Source organism: Pempheris klunzingeri, chromosome 12 (assembly GCF_042242105.1).
Source record: "Pempheris klunzingeri isolate RE-2024b chromosome 12, fPemKlu1.hap1, whole genome shotgun sequence".
NCBI lineage: Eukaryota > Metazoa > Chordata > Actinopteri > Acropomatiformes > Pempheridae > Pempheris > Pempheris klunzingeri.
In genome coordinates, this window is record NC_092023.1 from 468703 (window position 1) to 479532 (window position 10830).

General features: G+C 47.4%; 1 protein-coding gene across 1 annotated transcript in view; it reads left to right on the top strand.

The window, feature by feature from the left end:
* Positions 1–9989, top strand: part of slx4ip (SLX4 interacting protein) — a 30360-nt gene extending 20371 nt beyond the window's left edge. The window contains exons 6-7 of the mRNA XM_070841457.1: positions 8166–8272; positions 8363–9989. Of these exons, the coding sequence (XP_070697558.1) occupies positions 8166–8272; positions 8363–9071 (816 nt within the window). The 3' untranslated portion in view covers positions 9072–9989. The remainder of the gene's footprint in view (positions 1–8165; positions 8273–8362) is intronic.
* Positions 9990–10830: the final 841 nt, after the last annotated feature.

Genomic DNA, 10830 nt, shown 5'->3' on the forward strand with positions numbered 1-10830 from the left:
AAAGACAAAGTTCCCTCTGTGCACAGCTACATTCAGGAACCACAGAGACCGGGGGCTTTAACGCCCCCCCAGAGGAGGACAGACTGTTTGCTATGTGAGCTGCAGGTGAAACAGCTGCTTACGAGGACGTAAGAGATGTTTTAGTAAAACTTCCTCCTTTTTTACTGATTTCTTTTGGCTGGAGGACGATGAGTTTTGCTTTAGGAAGAAACTTTTTGTTATTGCAGATTTTCTGTGCTGAGCTTTGGGAAAGACTGAGCTGGAAAATAACCTGAAAAGTATGTAAATGTTATAACACTGCATCTGTAATTCTGGTGTCTGGTAAACCCACCAGGGTCAGACACATTGTGTGCGTGACATGAAAATAATCAATCAATCAACCAATCAACCAATCAGTCAGTGATTATCGACGGTTAAGTGTCGTGTACCTTGGCTGGTTGGACCCAGATGGAGCTGTGTTCTGTGGGTATTTCCCTGTAAAAGTCCTTGCTGTATATGAAATCGTCTTCTTGCTCATGTCATGAGACCTACTACTGCAGTTCTTTTTGTCCCTTCATCTGAGACACAACCGTCCTGTGGACAATGCTCATTTGATCCCAAACTCCCCAGAGCATTCTGGGAAATGGTGGTGGAGCCTCTCACCTTGGCACTCACATCAAGGGCGGACATCTCTCCCATCACATCCCGTGATCAGCGGCCCGCTGTTTTTCTACGGGCTTTTTGCTATTGTTTCCCTTTGAATCGTCTCTGCGCTCTCCACAGTTTGGCTTCCAATGAAAGCAGCGATTGTAATATTTTTAGTGGAGCAACACAGTCGTCAGTGAAAAGTTCAGATTGTGTAACCAATTTTCCAGTTCAAGGAGGCATTGCTGTCGATTGCGTTCCTCTCCTCAGGATGTGGTTCTCTGGGCTCATACAGTACAAGCAGAGGGAATTGGAGGGTGGGAGTCTTGTGGTGGAGCTCTCACTAGCCCAGCCTCGAGTGTGGTTTGTAAGGGAAAGATACCAGACAGCACGGCTAAAGTTTTTCACATGACAAAAACAATCATTTGTTTACGTCCCTCCGCATGTTATGACAATTGTCAGAAAGGGAGTTTGCAAGAAAATGTTGCCCAGAAAGTCGCTGATGTAGTGAGTCACAGCTGATGTAAGGAATAATAGTGCTGCTGTCTAAAAATAATGGGGTCTTTGGATTCTCTGTCAGAGTTGGTCTGGTGTTTACGAAGGGGACTTTTATCCCAAAAGTCTTGACAGCACAAACCCACTAGTTCCAGAAAATGCCACGTCTCCCTGTGTTTGGGGAGGTTTCGGTCTCGTTGTTGGGATTCAGTTTGTGTGAGTTGTTGAGCAAAAACCACAGTGGAAATGTAGACTCATCAAGTTAGCACTTCTCACAAGGTCAGGGGGTTATGTTGGGAACTGTGGTGACATCATGGTTGGCCCTTTGTCCTGCAAGAGCCACCGTCTCTCCCACACTTCAGCGTGGTGTGTGTCTTGTATACCGTGTGCTCTTATTAGTCATATTTTCAGCTGTGGTTCAGTTTGAAGAGGAAATGGTGAGATTTAGTCATTTCAGCAACAAGGATACCAGATATTATTGTTTTTGCTATTCAGGCTACAGTTTGTGATCTGAAAGGGCCGTAAGGACCATTCAGGACCATCCAGGACCATACAGGACCATTCAGGACCATTCAGGACCATCCAGGACCATTCAGGACCATTCAGGACCATCCAGGACCATCCAGGTCCATCCAGGACCATTCAGGACCATTCAGGTCCATTCAGGTCCATTCAGGACCATTCAGGACCATTCAGGACCATCCAGGACCATCCAGGTCCATCCAGGACCATTCAGGACCATTCAGGTCCATTCAGGTCCATTCAGGACCATTCAGGACCATTCAGGACCATCCAGGACCATCCAGGACCATTCAGGACCATCCAGGACCATTCAGGACATTCAGGACCATTCAGGACCATCCAGGACCATTCAGGACCATCCAGGACCATTCAGGACATCCAGGACCATCCAGGTCCATTCAGGACCATCCAGGACCATCCAGGACCATCCAGGACCATTCAGGACCATCCAGGACCATTCAGGACCATCCAGGACCATTCAGGACCATCCAGGACCATCCAGGACCATTCAGGACCATTCAGGACCATCCAGGACCATCCAGGACCATTCAGGACCATCCAGGACCATCCAGGACCATTCAGGACATCCAGGACCATTCAGGACCATTCAGTACCATTCAGGACCATCCAGGACCATCCAGGACCATCCAGGACCATTCAGGACCATCCAGGACCATTCAGGACCATCCAGGACCATTCAGGACCATCCAGGACCATTCAGGACCATTCAGGACCATCCAGGACCATCCAGGACCATCACAGCAAAGCTCTCATTGTTAACACAAACAAATCCATTTGTGACGATAATCAGTCTTTTTATATTAACAATGGATCAGATAACTTCCTGTAATGTTGGTAGTGGTCTCTGTCTACGCTGCGTCTATGTATTAAGGATGTTATAAATAAAGATTGATTGATTGATTTATGGCACCATCTGTACCACTTTGGTTCAGTCTGGTTTCCAACGGCAGCAGGAATCTGAAGAGCTCTGACAGCGAACAGCAGACTAGCAGGTGAACATACTGGAGTTGTTTTGGAGCATTTGGCTGCAGCCAGATCTAGATCAGAGGTGACAGCAGAGCGACTGTAGGAGAGAAGACACTTATTTATCTAATGCCAGTGTTGGATTGACAGCTGAAGGGGCCAAGACAATCAGTTGTTGTATCTTCAAGCAGATTGAAGTTAGCTTGAAGGTTCATGGTGTGTTTTTACCATATTCAGATTGTATCTGAATTGACTTTAGAGAGTCTGAACACATGAAATTGCCTCCAAGCTTCTCAAATCTCCATCTCAGTTGTCTTTAGTGTCGCAACAGAAACACAACCACATGAAGTCTAGAGTGAAGTGAGGAAAACACTCCTGGTCTGTGACTGTCTGCGTCCTAGAAGTCCAAACGCTGTCAGACAGCCCAGTGACAGTGACAGTGTACAGACAAGCTTTGGTTTGAGCCCACTGACGCCTTTGAAGTCATGACTGAGTCAAATGAACGCTGACACGATGATCTGATCTGTTATATTGATCTATTGATCTATTAGGCGAGGAGCAGGCTGTTACAGCCTAGAAACAGGTTTGTAACTTTTACTGATGTGAAGGTTCAGGGTTGCATGCGTGTGAAAGGGAAGAGTTATTTTTGATGAAAAGTTGCTCCTATGGTGAGTCAGCACCAGCAGAGAGGAGGGCAGCATGGGAAGGAAGAGCGAGTGTTTCGGACTGTGGCTGTTGTTTTCTAGTCAGGCACAGAGTGGGCAGCCGAGGTGAGTGGCGTGCTGGGCTGCAGAAGTTTGGATCAAAGGCAGAGCAGATGTGTTTCCAGTCCCCCCCTCTTCTGAGCTCTGGACGAGGCTGCGTGTTTACTCATGACCTCAGCGCGCCTCTGTTCTGCACAGCTCGCTGCAGCTAGCAGCAGAGCTTTCCCAAGCGTCCAGCGTCCGCTCATCTCCCCTCCACCGCGGCCCGGCGCTCGGCCGCGCTCCGGACTGTACGTGATCGAGGCCCTTCATTCCACCTCGTCCTAAGCTGCTTTCACTGATTTGCATGACGAGTCCAAACTGTTAACAGCTTGTCTTAATCCTCACACATGGGTGGATCCAAAAACTTTAGCCATTGTTCAGGGATAAGAACTGTCCTCAATTTGAGACAAGTATGTGCCCATGCATGCTTGTTGACTGTCTTGCAGGGAAGATGTGGTGAGTTTAGACAAACAGGGCATGTTTCCTCTGTGGGAGCAGGGTGGGGGCTGGAATTTGTGGACGAGTTTCACGAACATCTCTGCAGGAGGTATTTCTGCCCTGACAGTCAAGCAGGGCTGCTTTTTCTTTTCTTTTTTCCACTTGGAGGACTTGGTGCACTTAGCTGGGCCATCACGAAGCTAATTACAGTTTTAGTGACTCAGAGTTTTAGTTTTTACCATTTCAAGTAGTGAATCGAGCCAATGAGTGAACGACTTTACAGGATGTCTGTCCGCCTGTCTGTCTGTCTGTCGGTCTGTCTGTCTGTCTGTCTGTCTGTCTGTCTGTCTGCCTGTCTGTCTGTCTGTCTGTCTGTCGGTCTGTCTGCTCACAGACTATTTGGCTGAATCACTGCATTACTTTCAAGTGCAGCTGCATTAGAAGATAAGGGACATAATCTTCCTATCTGTGTTCCTTATCTGAGATGGAGTAACTGTATTTTATGGAGCCCGTAGTTACTTCTCTTTTTGAAGTTGCTTCCAGGAGTCATTCAGAGTTGGGACAAGCTATGAGAATCTTTGCTGGGATCCTTTTAAAGCCGATGATTCATTCTCCCTGCTCTCCTCGCCCCTCTGCCAGGCTTATCTGTGTAACCTGACATCCAGATGTGCTGTCTCGGTGCAGCTCCCCTGGTGGAGCCGTGTTGTTTTGGAGGCTCGGGGGCCGGGGAGGGCACTGTTGGTCTACTTCTAGTGTTGCATCACGAGAAGTGTTGTGCAGCCCTGTGTGGGGGCGAGCAGACTGGCTGGCGGTGGGGGGGTGGTTAAATCCTTGTTGCTGAGGGAGAGGTGGCGGCGGCGGGTAGAAGTTCTTATTTACCGCCGTCCCACCCTCCCTCCCTCCCTCCCTCCCTCCCGTTTCGTGGGACGCTCTCCAGCTTATTGGGAGTTTGCATCATTCCCTGCAGGATTAGGCCGCCTCGGTTCCCACACAATGCGTCCTGCTTCATGCTCGTACCTTGGTATGATTCTGATGTTGTTCATGCACCAACTCACTCTCTGTCTTTCTCTTTCTCTTTCTCTCCCCCTCTCGATCTTTAATCCCTCCACTTTCTTCTCTAGTTGCTATATACAGAACGTCTGATCCCTGGACCCCTGGTGATAATAATTCATGCACCATCTCTCTCTGTGTCTGACTTTCTATCTTCCTCCTTCTTCTTGCTGTGTATATCCAACCTCTTCCTCTCTTCCTTTCCATTACTCTGTTCTCTCTCTTTCTTTTGAAGTCGTGCCGACAGGAACAGAAAGGAACCAACTTTCCCAGAGAACCTCCCATTGGCTTCTTGTTGATTTTTCTTTCAAGTTCATTTTCAAACAGCATTTATTCATATTAAACAGATGAGAACACATATCAAGGCATTACAATGCAAATGATGGCACCCACATCTTTCTCACAATTGTTGTTGTTGGGGTGGGAGTGTGAGTGTGTGGGCAAATGCAAAGTGTGTGTGTGTGTGTGTGTGTGTGTGTGTGTGTGTGTCAGTGTCCCACATCCACGGCGAGCTGTAACTGTGGATATTACAGAGCATGAAGACTGAAGCTCTGCCCACACTGGAGCATGACTCCAGCTCCACACAAAGGGCAGCCTGTGGAGGACTTCCTGTGTGTGGATTCTTGTGTTTGTGGGCACGCTGGAGACCCTGTTGAGGTCAGCCCATATTACTCTGGGGGGGTGCCTCTTCTTTTATTGTGCTCCCCTCTAAATGCGCTCTCTTTCTCTGTAGTCATTCTGTTGTATCTTGTCTCTTGTTTCTTGTCGTCTCCGCCTACTTCCCCGTTGCCCAGCCCCCTTATCCCCGCCCCCCCCCTCTGTCTGGCCTCTGTACTCCGTCCACCCCACCACAGACCAGAGTGCAGTTGCCGGGTCTCAACACCCACTGCAAAGCCACAATGCCCCAGCCTGCCCTTGCAGCTTGGGACAATTACTCCTTCCCCCGTGCGTGGCGGGTCATGTGTCGTCATGCTATCACGACATGTGCGGGAGGACAGTGATGCTTTTTTCTCCGTCTTGACAACAACAGGCGGATGCCAGAGCTCGCCACATTGGTTTTCCCCGTCTTGTGCACATTGATCATTTTACCAACCAGTTCATGGAACAGTGATGATCTGAAAAATGGCTGATATTGAACTTCTGTCTGGATGTATTTTCCCACAGTGGACTGGATGGAAACTACTTCAGTCCACACTGAAATATCCAACAACTATTGTTAGAGTTATATTTGGTCCATCTACGGTGTTTATAGAGCCTTCCATCTAGCACCATCAAAGGTTCCTACTCTACTCGTGGGTTGGCACAAAACATTGTGCACACATTTATGGTTTCCAGAGGATAGATCTCACTGACACCCACCATGAGGTTGACATTTGTGCTTTAGAGTGAGATGGGATGGATTGATGAATCTTGGTTACATTCATGTCCCCCACAGGAGGTTTGGTTCTTTAGTGGTCTGTCATCAGCTAATGTCTAATTAGCAATGATTAACATCATGCCTGTGTGTAATGTTCACAGTAACGGACCCACCGAGTTATGACGGCAACTTCACGGTCTCATCAGCAGCATTTCTGCAAAAAGCTCTGATAAACAGCAGACAGACAAATTTAGCAACTAGCAGGTGAACATACCGGAGCACCTAGCAGTTAGTGAGACAGATATTTCCCCCAGGAGCTGATGGACAACAACAGAGCTGAATATTGGACTTTGAGTAAGACGTTTGACGTAACAACTTCAAGGGCGATAACGCCAATGTGGGATTTACAGGTTACTTCTGTTTTACAGGTTACTTCTGTTGCCCCAAAGTGGCCAACAGGTTTGTGGTTCTCTACATCTTTAAGCAGGTTGAAGCAAATGTATTTTAGGATTGAAGGTGTGTATATCCTGGAAACCAACCAATGTGGACGACATGTTTTCCAACCACATCAGAGGGCATCAGGCTTCACTTGAAACCAATCCAGCCACGCTAATCACCACACAGTCTTTCCTGGGGGGCTTTCATAGTGCTAGACTAGATTGTTCACATGAAAAGTCAAATAAATAGTTGTGTATATATATATATATATATATATATATATATATATATATATGTGTATATATATATATAGTATATTCATATAGTAATATTATAGAAATCAGCACAGTAGCATGGTCATTGTTGGCATGCTGAGGTTAGCATGTAACTCTGAGCACACCTGAGCACACCTGAGCACACCTGAGCCTAATCCCGGCCTCACAGAGCTGCTAGCGTGGCTCTAGAAGCTCTTCACCAGTATGCTGTTTACTCGGGCTCAGTCTCTATCACAGATATTCTCCCACCAACCTCTTTGATTCATTTAAAGTGCAATAAATTGACGGGCTCTCAACCTTTAAGTTCTGCCCAATTTACCACCAGCGTCTCCTGTTCTCTCATAAACCCAGAGTCTGTTCGAGGTCAGCCAAGGAAACGGCCGCTGATTAACCTTCATTAGTGGCCTGTTGAGGGCACATGTTGGTGAGATCCAATCTTTGGCCCGTTCTTTGTTCTGCCTCAGAGGGTCCCCGTACTGCGTGGCTGGATTGAACTTTCAACCCACAGTTTGAACGTGCTGCTCAAGTGCAGGTGGATGGAGTAAAGGGTCGACACAAACAGGTTTTCAGACATGAAGCCACACAGTGTCAAACACGGTGAAGAACTCAAGTGTTATCGTCCACTAACCATGAGGCCGTTTCCTCTTTTATCTGATCCGCCCTGTCCGATGCTTTTCACCCCATTTTTGCATTTTTCCATTCATATGCCTCAGCGGTATTTTCCCTCTGCGGTGCTCCATCATCTCATTAATGATCCTTCTTTAATCGCTGTTTTAACTTGTCAGCATGGTTTCACCATTTAGTAATTGTGCCCCAGGCTGCGAGGATCACTCCAAGCCTCAGACGGGGAGACGATGAAACACGTAATGCTGTGACAAGTCGGCGATTATTTAGTGGAGCCTTTGAGGCTGCTGCTTTGGACAGTATTAAGGATATAATTCTGTGCAGCGGCTGGGGGCTTACAAAGTGTCTTCAAAGACATTATAGAAAACATTCCTCATGTACTGGATCGTACTTCAAATAGTTACTGTAGTGAATGTATTTAAACCCAATCTGTTTATGATATCTGATTATTGTGTATATTAGTCGTAGTCATTAGATGTTACAGCAGTGTATTAAATGTGTTCATTTCCGACGATGCCAGATGATGACAGCAGTCCTCCCTGGAGCCAGACCTTTCCAGGGGACGCCAGGAATAATATTGTTGTTTACACCGATTCTGTTTGTCCTCTCTAGACTGAGCTGAGCGAACAAAGCAGATCGGAATATTTTTCCAGAGTTGGAGAAACCCAAGAGCCTTTAAACAGCCCCGCAAAAACAAAGAAGACTGTGCTTCAAAAGATGTAAGTATGATCTAATGGAGAACTTTCCAGCCTCACCAGTCAGAGAGGACACTCCAGTCTCTACCCTCTTATCCTTTTGAACTTTTTCAGAGCCAAACACGCCACTGTCCGACGACAGCAGATTGACCAGAGAGGGGGACTTAGAGCTGGAGAGTCAGGCCCAAAAGAGACTTTGTCCCTCCCAGAAGCAGCCCACAAGGTGCCCCTACCCAGTGCCTTCACTGAAGCCGTGGATCAGATCGGGACTCCTCGAAAGCACGACGTGACCCAGGAGCACAACAGTCCTACGGGCATCGACCCAGAAGGGGCCTCAGTAGTTTTCTGCCAACATGAAATCAGTCAGGAGACGAGGAAGAACAAGAGGTGCAAGCCCGCCGATGCAGGGGAAGACCCTCGCCCACAGAGGGCCAAGAGGACGTGCCTTGGCCGACCTCCAGCCACAACGCAAACTCACTCCACCGAGTGCTCCACACAAACATCCAAGCATGACCTCCCTCCTCCGCCGCCCCTTCCTCCGGTCGAAGCCAAGGCAGAGTCCAAGGCTTTCCCAGTCGCAGAGTGCAAGAAAACCACAGTGGAAGTGGAGCTGCTTACTCTAGGGAAACGGGCCCAGAGGCTCCCCCTCACAAGCAATAACACGGCACAGACAAACCAAAACAGGCTGGCCGCAAGTCTGAGGGGCCTATCTGTCAAGCCTGCATCCTCAGGCTCCTCTATTAGTTCCAGATCCACACTCGGAGAGGAGGGGAGTGAAAATGTGCCCAGAACCTCCAGATTACGGCGACTGAAGAGGTCCTGAGGGGGGAGACGAGCTCCAGTAAAGATGCCTGACGCCACAGAGATAGAGATGATATTGTGTCAGGCTACATGTTTACCCCATGCAGTCTCCTCAGATCACATGCATTTGTACATGTGTCACATTTTACCACAGTATGTGTTCAGTGACATGAGCTGTACATACAGCAGACACACACAGATCAAAAGCTGAACACATCATGGCCATTGATACATGAGTGTTTGAGTTACGCTTTGTCAAATACTTGAAACAGACTTTGCCTCCACCCATAAGTAGTGGTGGTCAAGAGAGGCTCGCAAATGAAAGTCAAAAACCTTTAATTGGAGTGTAGATTTGGTTTTGTGTTAAAGATTGGGGATTTCAGACAGGCAGGAGCCATGCAGTACGTCATGGCTCTCAGGCTGAAACACTGGCTCCTATGTGTCTGAAAAGTGTCCAGTTTCCCCGCTGAAGCTCGGCTGTGATTGATTGCTGTTTCCAGACTTATTTCATCACCCCATTCTCAAAAATGCTCTTTTCTAGTTACATTTCATTCATATACAATTTGTTCAGTACGTAGTTGCTAAGCACCTGAAATGTATCTTTAAACCTGAGGCTGTTCTGCAGCTTTTACTCTGAACCTGAACCAGATATGTGTGTGTGTGTGTGTGTGGGGGGGGGGGTGAGCAGTACTGAAATATTAGTGGTTTTATTTGGGAAAACTAGGACTTGTACAGCTTCACAGGTTAGAATGGAGCTGCTGTTGACGTCTCAACACTCAACAGGGCTGTTGGCTCAACCAGCCCCGACCCTGGTCCTGGTCTTGGTCCTGGTCCTGGTCATGGGGGGGGTGTCACTCACTCATACTGGTGATACTGGGTAAGTGCAGGATGTGCTGCTTGATGACATAATGCTGCCTGAGCACATTACTTGTTACTTTTATCTTACTGGAAAGAGATTTTCTGATCTAAATAAATGTTTTTCTCTCTCTGTTCATCTCCCAGAATCTTTTTGGACATTTGAAAATAGTTTGATCATTTTCAGGTAGCAGCTGGTGTGAACTAACTCACAGATCTCTGCACATTGTTCCCCCCACACAGGCCGATGCTCGTGGGGATTTGACAGTGAAAGTGTGTCCAACAACAGTGATGTTGCTGATAAACCGGAGCTTCTCTGTTCCCTCCATCGGTCACTAACAGCAGCCAGGATGGATAGGTGAGACTGGCCCGACTGTTGGGCCCTAATGAGTTTAATGCCACTCTCAGGAGGTGCTGACAGTCTCACGTCTTGGCTTTAATCCCTTTAAACAGATTCTGCTGAGGAGTTCGTCTTAAGTCAGTTAAACTCTACAGCGGAGGCTCCTAGAGCCGAGTCTGAAAGGTTTTAGTTAAGCCCGCTACTTAAACCGGACTAACAAGGGCAGCATTGTCTGAGGATCATGAGGAGCGAGGGTATTTTTGTCTCCAGGACTGACTTAATACGAGGATGGCTCACTACAACGTAATTAGCTGTAAACACATTTGGACAGAGCGCTCGCTCGGCCTATGATGTGACTCCAGCAGCAGTTCCCACGCCAGCTGCAGAGACCTTTCATGGGCTCCGACATGTTTGGCTCGATGCATCACAGACAGACGCTTCACTCGCTCTCCAGAACAAAGACAACTTTAATTCTCTTTTCATACAAAATATTTAATAAATATGACTTTCAAAAATATATTGCCAGATCAACACATAATTCTCAAGTTCATAACACAAAGTCAAAAATAGGACAAAATGTTGCCAT